The 15,827-nt window shown below is 55.0% G+C and overlaps 1 protein-coding gene across 1 annotated transcript in view; it reads right to left on the bottom strand.

The window, feature by feature from the left end:
- Positions 1 to 15,827, bottom strand: part of PDIA5 (protein disulfide isomerase family A member 5) — a 91,340-nt gene that overhangs the window by 55,632 nt on the left and 19,881 nt on the right. The window contains exons 2-5 of the mRNA XM_082393053.1: positions 14,542 to 14,668; positions 11,514 to 11,601; positions 1,838 to 1,921; positions 1,537 to 1,582 (exon numbers count right to left, since the gene is read on the bottom strand). Of these exons, the coding sequence (XP_082249179.1) occupies positions 1,537 to 1,582; positions 1,838 to 1,921; positions 11,514 to 11,601; positions 14,542 to 14,668 (345 nt within the window). The remainder of the gene's footprint in view (positions 1 to 1,536; positions 1,583 to 1,837; positions 1,922 to 11,513; positions 11,602 to 14,541; positions 14,669 to 15,827) is intronic.

Below are 15,827 nucleotides of genomic sequence, written 5' to 3'. Positions count from 1 at the left end.
TCGTGGCTGCTCCCTGTAAGAAGCAGGAGCCATCAGGCAGTCACGGGGAGCTCCGCCATCGCCCCCCACCCTGGAGAACCCCAGGGACTCTACTCCAGTCCTTGATGGTCCCATGCGCTTCGGGGACCCTGGGACCAAGGATGCCCTCTCTCTGCCCAAGACCCTGACCCCGTACAATGCTCAGCCCACTTCTCCAGCTTCTTGATGCTGAAATCACAGGAAGGACGGGAGCAAGCAGGTCCCACACACCTGGTCTTTGTAAGGAGGCAGACAGAGGCCAGAACTTGGCCTCCCTCACCCAGGCAAGTCCAGACCACCTGGGCTCCTCTCCTGCTACTGCAGTTCTGAGCAGCTGCCGGTCTCTGCTCCACAAGCCCAGGAGAGACTCCTCAGAGGGCCAGCTAAATATAAACTGAACACAACCTCCAAACACAACACGAGAAGCCCCCGCCCCCTCTCTCCTTCAGCACCTCCCCCACCCCACCCAGCGAAATCTGATTCCTACGGAGCACGTGTTCCCTCCAAGGACTTCAGCTGACGGCTTAACACAGAATAAGAGGGGTTAAGTAACTCTAGTTGGGAGAATTTTCTCTAAGTGGTTAAGTGGGTGTTAAGATGATGAGTTATCAGGCTGAGCCTGTGTAAGGTAAAAGCTGCAGCAACTTAAAAAAGAACAAGTGTTAGTGGATAAACAAGAAATGACCAGGGAGGTGGGGGGAGAGAGGCAGAGGGAGAGGGGCACAGCTGCACAGACAGATGGACAGACAGAAAAGAATGGAAGGAAACAGATGGAAAGAGAGAGACAATGAGAGAGGAGCCCAGGGTCTAACGCAGTCTGAGAAGCAGGAGAGTCAGAGAGGGTGGGTTCAGCATATGCTGGAACAGAAGAAACACATGGCCCCAGACAGGGCAGGGGGATGCTGCCTGGACCAGAGGCAAAAGAAGACTGACTGGAGGAAGGGAATGCACATGTTGAAGGAGGAGAACCCAAGGGCAGTGGAAGGACTCAGGGCTGGGGGAGCTGCTACGTGATGAACAGGACAGCACCTGCAGGTCAGAGGATCTACATTTTTATTTTCACTGATGCGTTTCCATCTCCTTCTGAATTGCATTTGTAGCAGGGAACGTCTCACTGACATGGGCATCTCATCTGCAATGAGCTGCATCAGCCCCAAAGGTGCTGCCTTGCCCAGGTCCTACAATGCCGTGCTCACCTGGGCACAGCTGGCCCCCTCCAGCCTGTGGGCGGCCCCTGTGGACACCACTGCAGAGGTGAGGGAGGGCTCTGAAGCCACAGCGAAGGGAGACTCAGGCCTTTGCAGGGGAGGGCATGATGTCATACGTCTCACTGGACAGCTGCTGACAGAGTCACAAACTGTCTACAGGTCGGTTATCCCCACTCGTTTAACAGTTACAAACTTTTCCAGGTATTCTGTTGATCCATGTTCTAGAGATGAGAATCCCTCAGGTCATTCGGGAGGGCATTTGTACACTCTGCCCCTCCTCCTCTGCTGAGAATGAGGGAGGGGAATTTACCTTAAATGTCACAGCTCGGTTATATTCAGTATGAAACGCACCATCCCTGTCAAATGAGGAGAAAAATGTGTTAACTTCACGAATGGTTGTGAAGACACTTACCTTTGGTTTCCTGCAGCATCTTAATAAGATTCAGTTATTGAACACAGGTCAAGTTTTTTGTTTTAAGAAATAATTGTAAACACAGGAAAAAAACCATTCTGAAATAAAATTAATCTCACTAAAAATCGCGGTTTGCTGAGAATACCAATGAAAGCTTTCAGCATTTACTTGGAAATTGGAAATGCCCACATGTACTTACTGGTAATGGAATAATTCGACCTTTTTGTCCTTTGCGCTTAGGTCAACTTTCATCTTCTTGCACAATTTTCTACTCTCTGCGTCACTGAAAAACACAAATGTCAGGAAAAAGCACTTGTTACCTGAAGCCCTCACGAAGGTGCTAATGGAGTAAAATTTGCTGGTGGCCCAAGAATAAGGCAGGTAGCTTGGAATTCTCAGTAGCAAGTGAGGCCCTCACTACGCATGGGTTCTCAGAGAACAGGAGGCAGTAGAGAAACCAACAGGATCTGGACTGATTTGGAAAGACAGGGGCAAGCAGATGGGGAGGACACATCACTACCTGTAAGGGGCAACGTGATGGATCCAGACAAAGGAAGTGCCCCAAAAGCTTAGAAGGCAGATGGCCCATTCTAAGAAGGAAAATAAGCTCAGGATAGTGGTTCCCAGTCCTGGCTGCTCATTAGAATCACCTGGGGAAGTTTTTAAGCATACTGATTCCCTGACCCTCCCGCAGATCACGACTTCAGAAGCTCTACCTGCAGCCCCAGCAAGTTTTTGTGTTTAAACCTCTGATGTGTGCCATATGCCACCTGCTATATACCATCAAACCAGAGTAGGAGGGAAATGTTCTGCGATGTAGAAGGAGTTATGAAATCTGACCAGGTATTGACAAAAGCCGAAAAGAGAAAGGGGAAAGGTTTGGTGAAGTGCTAGCGTCTGCAATATCACACTCCTGCAACTCGCCTAATAAGAAGAGTATGCCGGGCGCCATTCACCGTTTACCGGGTGCTCGTGCACGACCTCCTCTAATCTTGGCTCCCTTTCCGTTAGACCAAGGATCTCAAATTGTGGTCCCCAGACCGGCAGCATCACCACCACCCAGGAACCTGTCAGAAGTGCAAATTCTCAGCCCCATCCCAGACCTGCACAGTCCAAGCTCCTGGCGGGTCCTCGAGCAACTGTGTTTTAAGGAGCCTCCCAGGTGATTCTGACACCTGCCCCTGCCCTGCCCTGCTCTTCCTCCTCTCCCCGACATCTCTGCCCCCTCCACGAGGTTCGGCTTCCCCTGTGCCCTACGCCGGCGCCCCCAGAGACCTCACCTGCTCTCACAGCTTCCCCACCACCTCACCACATTCAGCCAGGTCTGCCCAACAGCCAGCCCGAGGCAGCCAGCTACCGTGCCCGCAGGGCCCTGCTCCTCACTGCAGGACCCTTCCCCACATCTCAATGGACTCAGCGAGGGCATCTCCACCACCCCCCCCACCCCCACTGGTCCCCGGTGACTACACCGCATGAGAAACCTTGTTCTGCCAGGGATGACAGCCACCTGAGGGAAGTCCTGCCGGCTCCCACCTGTTTACCTACCTCAGCACCTTCGACAGCCACCAGCTTCACACAGCTGAGCACCAGCCCCACAGCAGATGGACTCATTACACCATTCAGCTCAATTCTAAAAGCCACACTCATCGATGGACAAGCAAAATTATGGGACCTCGTTTTAAGTGTAAATGTGCAATTTGCAGTTCAAGAAGCGTGTCTTGCGGGACAGGTGTGTGGGTCGGAGAGGGAGAGTGTCAGGCACTCCCAGGGCCCCCCCAGCCCAGCCCAGCCCAGCCCAGGCCCAGAGCCTTCCCTCCCTGCGGAGCCCTGCCTGTGGTGGCCATCACTGCAGCCGCTGCAGCTTCCAGCCCCCCATCGGCACCCCCAGCAAACAGGGGACTAAAGAAACACACGAAGAACTTAGGAAGGAAAGGCTGTGGCCTCTCGCTCAGGCTGGAAAGGGCCTTCTGAGATAGGGAGTCCAGAGAGAAGGGATAGCTGCGCTGCAGAGGGGACCCAGAAGGGCTGAGAGCGTGCATCAGGAGGCCCTATCAGGGCAGCCCACGCACCCAGCGGCTGAACTCTTACCCTAGAGCCCTGCGGGGTTGCCGGGCTCACCTCCACTGACGGTGGCGATTACAGTTTGGTCTGCCCTGTCCTGAGGGCACTCTGTGGAGAAGCCACACTGACAGGCAGAGGGTCTGTGTGTGTAACTGCATCTGAGGCACCGTTTCCCTGCCCCAGGGGAGACAGGAGGGCTCGACTTGGATGTTTATAACTGTTCCCTTGGCACTTTCCCTGTCTGGCTTTGTTCTGCTGCGTGCAACTGTTTCTGTGACCACCCACCGTGCACCCAAATGTGACAATAAATAGTGGCTGCAGCAGGAACCAGGTCCAGGTGCCCACGGCCCCCCTCGCCCCATGCTGGCATCCAGCAGGGGCACCCAGACTGCAAGGCAGCCCCATGCCGGCTCTCTCCCCCATTGAGCCTGGCTGGCAGCCTCTGCCTATGACTTTACAAAGCAGAGAGAGGAGCGACGGGACCCATCATTGCAACCCCAATCCCTGCCGGCTGTGCGCGAACCCACTCCGTGGAAAAGTCTCACTATCCCGGTGAGCCCAGGCCAGGCTTAGGAGCAACATTCCAAAGAGACTGTGTGAAGCTGGAAGGGCACGGAGGTTCCCCGAGAGCACATCCAGCCCAGCCCGCAGCCTATGGCCCCCACGGCTGTCCAGTGACCACAGCTCTGTCTCTGCCACAGGATTCCTTGTGGAAGACTCTGTGCAACCCTCTCCCCTCCTTAAGTTATAGGACACTCCCCGAGGATTCTCTCCTCTTTCCTGCCCCCTACACACACACACACACACACACACACACACACACTCACACACACACACACGCACACGCAAACGCACACATTCTCAGAGGGGTAGGTGGAGAGCCAGCTTCCCGTCCTCTCTGAGCATCTCTGGCACAGACCCCAGAGCCTCAGCCCCCCTCATCCAGCACCGTCACACGCCCTTCCCCGTTGTCTCCACACCTGACCAGCATGTCCACTGTCACTCCCCATCAGAAAGGTTTGTTCCACCAAGCCGAGGGCTTTGTTTTGTTCACAGCTGGTTCCCCAGGGTTACAACAGCTGCCGGCACATAGCAGGCGCTCTATAAATAGCCTGAGTGAGTGAGTGAATGATGCCGGCTGTCGCGCTGGGATGAGGCGCTCACTGCTGGCTCTCTGGGCTCTGCCTATTGAGCTCCAGGAAGCCTGCCAGGTGAAAATTCCTGACTGTGCTCTCAGATTGGCTCCCCTCCCTCCTACGATCCTGTCTCTCAGAGTGTGCGTGTGTGTGTGTGTGTGTGTGTGTGTGTGTGTGTGTGTGTGTGTGTATGTGTGCACTAATTGCACAGGACAATAAAAGTCATAAGAGTTCAGGAAGGGGAGAAATTACCCAAGCTCAGGGACTTAAAAGGATCTGGGTTGATAGATTATGCACAATTAATTGTGCTGCCGCCCTTCCCTAGCCAGTGACTGAGGCTCTGGGGGGAAAAGACAAAGGCAGTGAGCAGGAAAATGAGCTGCTCTGCCGGGGATGGAGAGGGAGGGGACAACCACAGAGAGTGGACTGGCCATGCAGAGGCCCTCGTCTACCACCCCCCTGACTGTCCTGCAGGAACCAGCCTTCTCTGCTGGGGAGGCTGGAGCCTCAACACCCTCTGCCCGTTTACTCACCCATGACCTGCTACATCCCCTCCTCCCCCGCCGCCCTGGGCTCTCCTCTACAGAGAATGTGAAAGAAGGTCACTGAGGCCTTTTCACACTTCCCTCCCCATCCCTGGCCCAGACAGACACATACACATGGGTGTTTTCGTTTGACTTTGTTGTGGGTTGCTGGCCAGCAGTGCAGAGTGGCTGCAGGTACGTGGTGCTGTGTTTACTAGATCTGCACGTGCAGTGACAATCATTCAAGAGACTGGCAACTCACACTCCTGGGAGTCAGACCCAGGGATGAAAGGTGGGGGGTGAGAGTAGGAAGAAAGAGAAGAAATAAGGTGCTGGAGGCTCGGGAAGGGAAGGTACTCGACTTTGAGAAGTCGCAGCCTAAGTATCAAACCCTCCCTGGAGTCACTGTCAACTGGAGTGACTGATGGCTTCTAGAGTGGCTCTGCCGCTAGCCAGCCTGTGACCTCTGGCAGGGCCCTTGGTTTCCTGAGCTGCAAAATGCGGGAGTTGTCCATATGAGCTGGATGGGGCTTTCTATTCCCCTACGGGGTCAAGTATTACTAAAGCATCAAGGCAGGCTGCCTGTATCCTGACGGATGGACCAGGAGCCAGAAGCCAGGACAGATGGTGGAGACTCAAAAAGATCTGAACCTCCACCTTCTCTCCCCTAGCCCACCAACCAGATCCTCGCTTGGCCAGGCGACATTCCTTACATCCACACAAACCTTGGGCCACCTCTGGCAGCGGGTAAAAAGCAGGCTACACTGAGGACCAGAGGCGAGGCCCCCAGCCTGTCTTCGACACTGTGTGCCTTGGCCAACTCAGCCTTCCTGGGGTCCCTTTCCCCATCAAAGAAGGGGTAAATCTCTTTCTTCCATCTGCTCGGGTCTAACACGGGATTCTGAGCGGATGGACCTGTGACCCCAGAGGGTGGGTAGCAGAGGAGAGGGGGGACGTGCCCCCACTTCAGAGACATGAAGAAAATGCAAGATAAGGAGCGAGTGAGCAAAACACCACCGTCAGCATGCCTGCAAGGTGCCCCATGCAGAGGACAATGTGGAAGGAGGTAGCTGGAGGACAAAGGCAGGAGACAGAGAACAGCCTAGAACAGCTGGGCCTTCAACTTGCCCGGACCTGGGTGGCTGGTCACTAGCCCTGATGACGAAGGGACTCCCACAACAGGAGTCTGTCTGTCCTCCTTGGCGCCAGCCTCAAGAAGGCACATGATCAAGCATGAATTATGTAGCAGAGTTCATGAAAGCGATGGGATACGAGAAAGAGCAGCGTGCCTTCTCATCCTCCACCTGCCTCCCCCGCCCAGCAGTTCTAGGGGGGACACGTCACCCCCACGAGGGCACAGCAGTGTGTCTGAAGCCACGACACAAAACATGGCGCCTCTTCTGGAAGCCCGCTTTATCCCATGGTAATTTCAACACGCTTACATGTAAAGGAGCAAATGCTAAGTTCGAATAATTTTTGGAAGAAAACATGGGCTTCAAAATACGTTATGCCTGCCCTGGCAGGCCCCACATCTTGGATCTGGGAAGCCAGCACTGCTCCAGGGGAAAGAAAGCAGATGGGAGAATGGGAGCAGGCGGTAAGATAATGACCTTAAACCCTCAGGAAAAGAAGGCAGCAGGCGTCCCGTCGGGCAGCCTCAGCCCCGTGAGAACCAGCCCCAGGAATTAGCACCCTGGGCACGGGTCCCGCCTGCTGGCTCCAGCTCCGTCGCCCAGAAAGCAGCCCTCCATGCCAAGGCCGAGCCCCGATGCCAGGCTGCAGGGCACGTGGGGAATACCAACTCCCTCACACTCAACCCACTTAAGAGCTGGACAACTACCACCAGCCAACCCGAGCATGGCAGCTGAGATCTGAGCCAGGAGGTGGAGTGAGGGGAAGCGAGAGCTGACAAATCCCTGGACAGAAGCCAGAAACCCTACGGACACTTCAGAGCAACAGGTTACGGGGCCCGGGGCCCAACGGGGAGGGGTGTGTGTGCCTGCCGGCACGCAGGCAGGAGCAGGGAGGAAAGCGCCAGAAAAGCAAGAAAAAGAGAATATCCACACACAGAGAGAGGAGGAAAAAGACCAAAAGAATGGGGGAGGCAGGGACCCGAGAAGGTTAGGAGCAACAGAAACTATCAAGGGAGAGGGAATAAAGGGGGAGAGAGGAGAGATGCTGAGAGGGAGGGACCAGAGAGACATATGATGCAGACACCCAGGGTTGGGAGACACAAAGACTGGAAGACACACCCTCCCACACATTTACATGAATACATGGACCTGTGTACACCTGCATACACACGAGCACGTATGTGTGCACACGTATGAGCCTGGCAGCTTCCGGAACGCTCTGAACCAGGCTATGCAGGGATGAGAGCAACTTGGAAGATTCAACTCCATATTTCACAAGGGCAAACTGAAGCCCAGAGAGGGGCAGTGACTTGCCAAAGGTCCCGCAGCTGTTTGCTGTCAGAGCCTGGACTCAGAGCCAGGCCTCCTGACCTGCAGTCCTACAAGTTCCACAGCACCCCATAGTTCTTAAGGGCCAAAGCAAAACACCCTGTGCACTGGGGCTGACTCTCACACCCAAAAGTTTCTTCAGGGGCATCCTCACAATGACCAAGGGGTCCTCACCCAAGGAAAAGCTCTTGAAGACAAACACACCATTTCCTTCCCTCCAGCTTCTTGGAATGCCCTGACAATCTGGCCCAGATGAAAAACAACTAGAATGGGATCTCACATTAAATTCTATTCTACAAAGATCTTCAACACGGACCCGGTAAGAAGGCAGAATATGTATTATTGTCCCATTTCACAGATGAGGAAACAGACTCAGGGTAACCGACCTGTCCAGGGTCATGGGGCTAGTAAGTAGTGGAGCTGACCCCTCAACCGGGGCCTGTGTCATTACTGCACACACCTCTACAGACGCCTCACCCCGGAGCACTGTCTTCTCTCCCCCTAGGATGCCCTCTGCCCCCCTCACCTGCCTTTTAAGGGGGGAAAGCAGAGGGGCCATCACCCACCCCAAGCCCTGGCATCCCCATTCCCACCTCCGACCCTTCACTGGCAGGGCAGGAAGCAGAGGTGGGGAACCACGCACGGCAGGGCCTACTCGAGGGCAGCTGTGCTCTGGCTGCCCACCTGCTGTTGCCCTGCTCACTCTCCCGCACCCACCGGAGCGCTTCTGCCCATCCCAGGGCGTCTCATTCAGACTCATAAACACAGGCTGAGTGCGTTTAGGACAACAGTTGAGGGCTGTCATCACAGGGCCCGGAGTGCACACGGTGGGTTCCCTTAATTTACGGGGCACATTCAGAAGTGTCAGAGCAGGAGTGCCTGAGCAGAAGGGCAGAACCAGCTCACATCCTTGGGGATCCCTTTGTGTAACAGTGATCCGTGAACTGCCACCCAGGGTGGCCTGCATGGACCAGAGCTCCGAGTTCTATCCCTTTGGCTGTTCTAGGAAGATCTAGCTGTATCCTGCCTCTGACTTCAAACTCGAACCCAGGTATTCCTGCTTCCATCATCATCCATTATAGCTCCATAATCCACCTACCCATCTAAACTTTGAAAAGCTATTTAATATTGCAGTTTATACTTCCTCTTAGAGGCATAAGTTGAGTAGCAATTATGCGAACAGTCAATCCTTTTGTCTTAAGGTTACCTCTTTTAAGCTCTAAGGTGCCCCCCTAGATTTTCATTTTAGAACATCAAAAGTCACGGGATTATTTCTCCCATTTGCACTTTTATTGATTCCAGACAGCATGTCTCCAAATGAGTCCTGAATTCTATTCTTCTTGGTCTGTCTTCACACACTAACCCCAGCCCCATAAAGTCCTGCCTGTCCAGGGAGCAGAACAGGACTACCATCTCCATACCCATCGGCCAGATGACCCGAGGGGCCCACACCACAGGGAGCTGCCTGCAGGGAAAAAGCCAGGGCACTTTAAAGACCTGCTACTCTGAGGTCTCTGCCCCAAATTTGAATTCGACCTCCTCTGTGAAGTTTCTCTCTACCTTTCCAGGCAGAACGCAGTGACTGTCATCACCTGGCTAGGTGTCTGCTTCCTCTCCTCCTTGCACACTGCGCTCCTTGAGGACACTGTTAGCCATGTGTGTACCTCAAAGCACAGAGTACGTGCTCGGGAATGTCTGCTGAACGGACCCAGGTGTATGGTGCAGCTAAACGAAGCTCTTCTGCCCACTTCTGCCACCTACAAGCCTGACGAGAGCTCCCTGTGATGAGGCTCCGTCAGCTTGGCAGGACTGATGTCATCTTCGGGTATGCAGATTCCAAAGCACCCCATCCCCTCTAATAGGCTTTAGTACTTTGCCAGTCACACAGATCACTCCTGGTAAAATATGGGAGACAGAGACACACCTGGAAGATAAGAACACTTCCAGACCAACTATGAACTAGAAGTAACCAACAGCTACGATCTCGCCAACTGTCTAGTAAGCCATCTGTTCCATTTCGCTGGTGTTTGAATCAATTGGGATGCATGAGGCCAGACAGGCACGTGTGTGTGCATGCATGCGCATGCACAGACACAAACACAAACACACACACACACACACACACACACACACACACACACTCACACACCCTACAGCAAACACCGACTGGCTAAGACTTCTTCTCCTGGTCTCATGCAGTGCTTTGTCAAAATATGAATCTCCTTCAATTCTCTCCAACGATGGGCAGGACCAGCTTGAGGCTATCAACTTATAAAACAGTTGTGTCCCAGAAGTTCATTTGCAAAATAGCCACTTAGAACTCAGAATGAAGAGGAAGAAGATTGCACTGGAGTGGAGCCCATAAAAGCTCGCTGAACCCACAGGGCAGTAGCAGGGCTTGTGACTCGGGCAAGGACAGAGACAGTAAAGGTTACGAAGACCTTTATGGGCCATGCAGGAAAAGAACTGCCTCTTTTCCCAGGAGAGCCCACCTCGTCCCCGTACTAACAAGACTGAAATACCGCCTATGCTCCTCTCCTCTCCTCTTCCCAAGCCCACACTCCCGCTAAACCCCAAGTCCAGGTGAGGAGTGGCTGGACTCAGCGGCTCTGGAAACACCTCCTGTCCTTGGTCAAAAGGACACGTAAATGCTGGCACCCACCAAGTGCAGCGCGGTGCCTTGCGTGCAGCCAGTGCCCAACAAACGTGCAAAGAACAAACCTATTCTTCCCGACCTTTTCCGTACGTTTCACCGTCTATGTGTCTTTGCTCTGTTTTTGCCGATCTGTGCCCAACTGGGAGCTAATTATGTGACAAAAGGTGTGCGTATAGAAATCCCAGCAGCAAAAGCACCGAACACGGGGAGATGTGGCAATCACTGCTAACGACTGAAAGGAAAGGGAAGCTGAGCACACCGTGGACTCAAAACTCCCAAACTCAAAAGCATCGGAGGACTTGGAGCAAGAGCCCCCTTCGCCACACTCAGCAGCAGCTCTCCCTCCTGTGGGCCGGCGCCTGATTCTGCCACCGCAACACCGACAAGGAAGTCTCCGGGAGGGGCAGGCGAGGCCGGAGGAGAAGGAGCTCACGGCATCATCATCAGGACACGTGGGGGTTGGGACGCAGGCCAGAGGAGAGAGCCGGAAGGACTGAGCCACCTGCCCAGGACTGACACATCTAACGGAGCCACCTTGGGAGCCAAGGCAACAGACAGGTCGTCAGCTGACTCCACCGCTTTTGCACCGTGGGCACTGGAGACCTCTATTAAGGGTCTGGGCTATAGGCAAAGCCCACAGTTTTGCTGCAGATCCCCCCACCCAATAAGCAAGTCCCCCGAGTGGCCCTGAAAATCATCTTGCCTCTTTGGGCACCAAGGCCCCCTCTGCCACCCACTGAGAAGGCAAAATCAAGTGACACATGACAACATGAGTAAAAAGTAAAAGCACTACAGAAGAGGGAAGAGGAGGGGTGGGGCCGGAAAAGACAGGAGCGGGAGCCACACCTGCCCCTCCTCCAGCCCACAGCAGTCCTGCAGCATTGCTGGGCCGGGGATGGGGGGTGTTGGTCCTTCTGCAGCCATCTCGCCATCACATCCCCTCTCCCAGAGTATCAATCAGGAACAATTCCCACCCCACCCACCGGAGCCCACGTCCGGCCCTCCAGCCACCATACCCCACGTCCCCAGGACATACCCACAGTCCACCCAGCAGATGGTGCCTTGTCCTTTCACTGCCTGGGCCACAGTAGACAACAACCTGAGATGACTTTCAGCTGCAGCCTCTGTGAAAAAACAAAAAATTAAACATCTGTACCCAAGTGCAGCACGGCCTCCCCTGCCATCTTCCCTCAGGGGCAGGGAAGGACGGAGACCAGTCCTAGAGGTGAGGTCCTGAGCACCAGTTAGAACGCCGTCCCTGTGGCAATGGTTCTGTAAGAACAGCCCAGCTCTTCTCAGAAAGCTCTGCTCCCGCCATCCTCACAGACGCAGAACCCTAACCCAACCCTAACCCTAACCCTAACCCTAACCCTAACCCTAACCCTAACCCTAACCCTAACCCTAACCCTAACCCTAACCCGCCTTCAAGCCACACCTTCCAAGGATCTCGCGGCCGGATCCTCAACTTCCAGTAGAATCTCTGACTCATTACCTTTCTGGGACACATTTTGAAAATTCTATAACCGAACAATTACAATTCTATAACTAAGCAGGGACCGAGTCTGCTGATTCCACACTGGTCTGCCCTGGTACCCAACCTGGGAGCTGACAAGGGAGGGACCAGACCCTTCCTTCACTTGTGCATCACACGCTTACCTAGGGACTCAGTACAACGTGGTGATTTAATGAGGTTTACGTGTGACACTAGTCTCTGATGGACCGATACTAAATGTACCCAAGTCACTTTCACGGCCCTCTTCCCCAGCACTGGCAGTACCTCGGGGGACAGCTGCAGGACCGTGGACTACGCCTCGGGGCCGGGCGGATAAACACGAGAAAGGAAGAGGCTTTGGGCCAAGCCCCTGGAAACTAGGAGGGCGGGCGCTTAGAAACGGAGCCTCTGTGGCCGGGATTTCCACGCTGCCAGCCTGCGGCGGTCCACCGCTGGGTGGCTGTGGCCAGGTGTCACCTTGCCCCGTCACCCCTGTGAGCTCCCTGGAAAGGGCCTCCACGCAGACACTATGGAGAGCGCAGGCTGCCTGCCGCCTTCCCCCAGCAGAAACCACACGAGACGTTCCAAAGCCAAGCAGAAATGATATGTGAACTATCTGCCTCCTCAGATCTCCTTTTCTAGTGTGGCTAGCGGAAGCTGTTTGTGAACACAAAGCACGCTGAGCCTTTCATGCAGCGAACAGAAAGCATCCTGCAAGAGCCGTGCACGGAGCCACCTGCAGGACGCCCTCCCAGGAACCCCCCCAGGCCCACAGGAGGAGGGGGCGCAGCCGAGGTGGGAAAGGCCGCCCCCCACCCTTCCAACTGGGCTCTGGGAGGCAGGGGAGGGATGTAGAGCCATGTGAAGCCCCTCCCAACCCTGCCTTTCAGCCGTGGAAGGGGAGGCACTGGTTGGAAGAGGCGGGGGTGTGGGGGGGAGAAGCCAGTTACCGGCGCTGCTCCCAAAGCCCCTGGAGGTCCCCAGTCTCAGGGGCAGGGCTGGGCAAGAGGCAGGGAGGCAAAATCACCCAGCCCGCGACCAGCGGTCCAAAGCAGGGAGGGGCCGGGCACACGGGGAGCACTGAGAGCTCCACTACCAAGAGGCAGAGACAGAGGCTGGGCGGGGGCCCAAAAGAAAACAAGAGTGCTCCCAGCCCTGCCTCCGGCCCCTGCAAGCCCTGGTCTAGACACCTCGCCTTCCCACTCTCTCCTTTCCGAATCCTTTCCTGGTGGCGAGCCTCCTGTCGCTGCACACTCAGAACATTTCTCCGCGCGCTGCAGCAGAGGAAGCGAGGCGGAGGCAGCAGCGGGACCAGCTCTACCGCCCACTGGCTGGTAGACCTCAGATCAGGCCGCTATTCTCCCTGAACTCCAGTTTCCTCCCTCAACTGGACATTACCCGCAACCTCACAGCAAAGTGGCAAATGATAGCGTGTCACACAAGTTCCTGTCAGGGTCCTTCTAAGAAGATGAGCTTATGTGAGAGGACCTACCCAGGGAAGGAACTGAGTGAGTCCCTGGAGGGCACTGACGACCCCCCAGCTCCGGAAGCACCCAAGGGGGCGGAGCCACGCTTGTCCAGGGCCCTAGACCCCAGGCCTCAGGAGCAACTCTGCTTTTCCCCTGCCTCGGTTTCCCTCTATTCTCGACAGGAAAGGAATGCTAGTCACATGCTGGCCTCCCAACAACAACCCCAGGGAGTGTGTGCCAGGCCCTCAGAAGGGCAAAGAGCAGCAGGTGCCCGGGTGCTTGGAGGATGCAGGCTTCAGGAGGGACTCATGTCCAAAACATCCATCAGTCCCCCATGCCAATGGGAGTCGAGGAGGAGCTGCCAGGGAGAGCTGTGCCCGGAACCAGCCCAGCCACTGGCTACTGCTTCTTCAGGGCACCGAATACTTGGCATTCTTAGGAGCAGCGAAAACACTTAACTCTGCTGGAACAGCATCAACAGTCAGACGTTCAAAGTCGCGGCCAAGAGCTGAGCAAACCTCTCCCCATCCATGATGCCCTCGCCAGCTTCAAGGTCAGAAGAGGCAAACCACTAGCCCCACCCCCACTGAAGCCACCCTGTCCTGAGCGCGGAGCCCACTCCAAACTCAGTCTCTTGTTCTGACCCCAGAGCGGGACAGACTGGGGCCAGGCAGGGCCAGGGCTGCCAGCCTGGGTGCGTGCCCCCAAGCCTGGGACCAATTCAGCTGGCGACAGGTTGACCCAGTCAATGAATCAACAGCTCTGGCGAAGCACGCCCTGGCAGGACTGGCCGTGCTGTCCAGAGAGCCAGAGCGTCCATGCCGGGTGGTCACTGTCCTCTGTCCTCCTTCACACACGTCCTCTCCCTCCTGAGGTACTGAGGGACTCCAGAGGGCTTTTCCTAAGAAACACTGGTAAAAGGAAACTGAAACGCCCTCTTAGGGATCCAAAAGCAGCAGAACTAACACCCCTGCATCTTCTGACGGACCTTCCCTGAGTGGTTTTTAGTCCTGGGGTCTCTGCCTCCCACTTCTGTCCCCGCTCCTTCCTTTCCATCCCGCCGCATCCCTGACGATGGCCCCAAGGCCAGGAGGGGCACTCACCAGATTTGGAGTAAAGCACCAGTACGTTATTCCGGGTCCTGAGAAGTTTTTTCAAGTCCTTGGGGTCAGAGATTCTCTCGATGAGTGAGGAGAACTTTGTAGAGGACAGCCACGTCGGCAGGACCACCTGGGGATCAAGGAGCCAAGGACCGTGAGTCTCAGGTCCCAGCTGGGCCTGAGCAAGAAGGGGTGCCCCAGATGTGCTGCCTCTAGGCACAGTTGCCTTGGGAGGGATAAGGCTCACCCCTCCTTCTCTCAACTCTACACCTGCCTTTCGCCTCATCCCCTCTCCAAATCGCCCCCCTCCCACAGGGACTCTTCCGGACCACTCCCAGTCACCAGCTCACCCTCCCTCTTCTTTATGAAGCCGTATAGACTGCACAGGTACATAAGCATGCTGCATGGACATTCTTGCCACCCTTTCAATCAAGACCTCTCTGGGAGGTCAATGTCTGTACCCTACACTGCACCCAAACACCACACACTGGAGCAATGTGAAAACTCCATCCCACCTAGCAGCACCAAAGCCCCAAATCCACAGAGAAGTACGATCACCTCTTAATGTGATCCCATTTAGGATGGGAATAGATGGGTGAGGGGTTTTCCACTTTCCCCACTTAGCCAATGATCTCAGGAGATCAGCCAACAAGAAACAAGCCAATTCTCCCAGAGAAAACCCTAAAAACCTTGGGCCGTAGAAGTAGCAGGCACCTCCGCAGGCATGATGAGAGGTGGGCTGAAAGCAGGGGCAGGGAAGGGGAGGTTGTTAAATCTTTGAACAAAGAGCTGTCACACAGCAGATCCCCTCACCCAGCCCACACAGCCCCCTGCCTAGCCTGCAGAAAACACAGGGGTTACCACCTACAAAGACTGAATAAGAAAAACTCTGCCAGGAGACACCAGGCAAAGGTGGGAGGGAGTATGGACAAACTGAACCTTGAGATCACCCATCTCCCCTAAGCCCCTACCCCCCAGCATCTCCTTTCCCTTTTCCAGAATGTTGCCAATCTGATCCCCCCAAGCAGGTTAGAGAATTTTTCTCTAGGTTAACTGAGGAGCATAAGAAAAACAACCAAAAGATAGTGATTTGGAGACTCTTCCAATGAAACAGCTGACTTCCCATTCAAATACCCACTGTGAGGCCCTCCCAGTAAACAAATGCCCTCCACCCACTCCCCACACTCAAGAGTCTGCAACCCACAGCCTATGTCTTGATCTTCATTACACACAGATAACCAAGATTCACCAGACGTCTGAGGGAAGCCCTCAACACAAAGACAGAGATG

The sequence above is a fragment of the Balaenoptera borealis genome (genome assembly GCF_965194805.1).
Source record: "Balaenoptera borealis genome assembly, chromosome: 5".
Lineage (NCBI taxonomy): Eukaryota > Metazoa > Chordata > Mammalia > Artiodactyla > Balaenopteridae > Balaenoptera > Balaenoptera borealis.
This window is presented reverse-complemented; position numbering and strand designations above follow the sequence as displayed.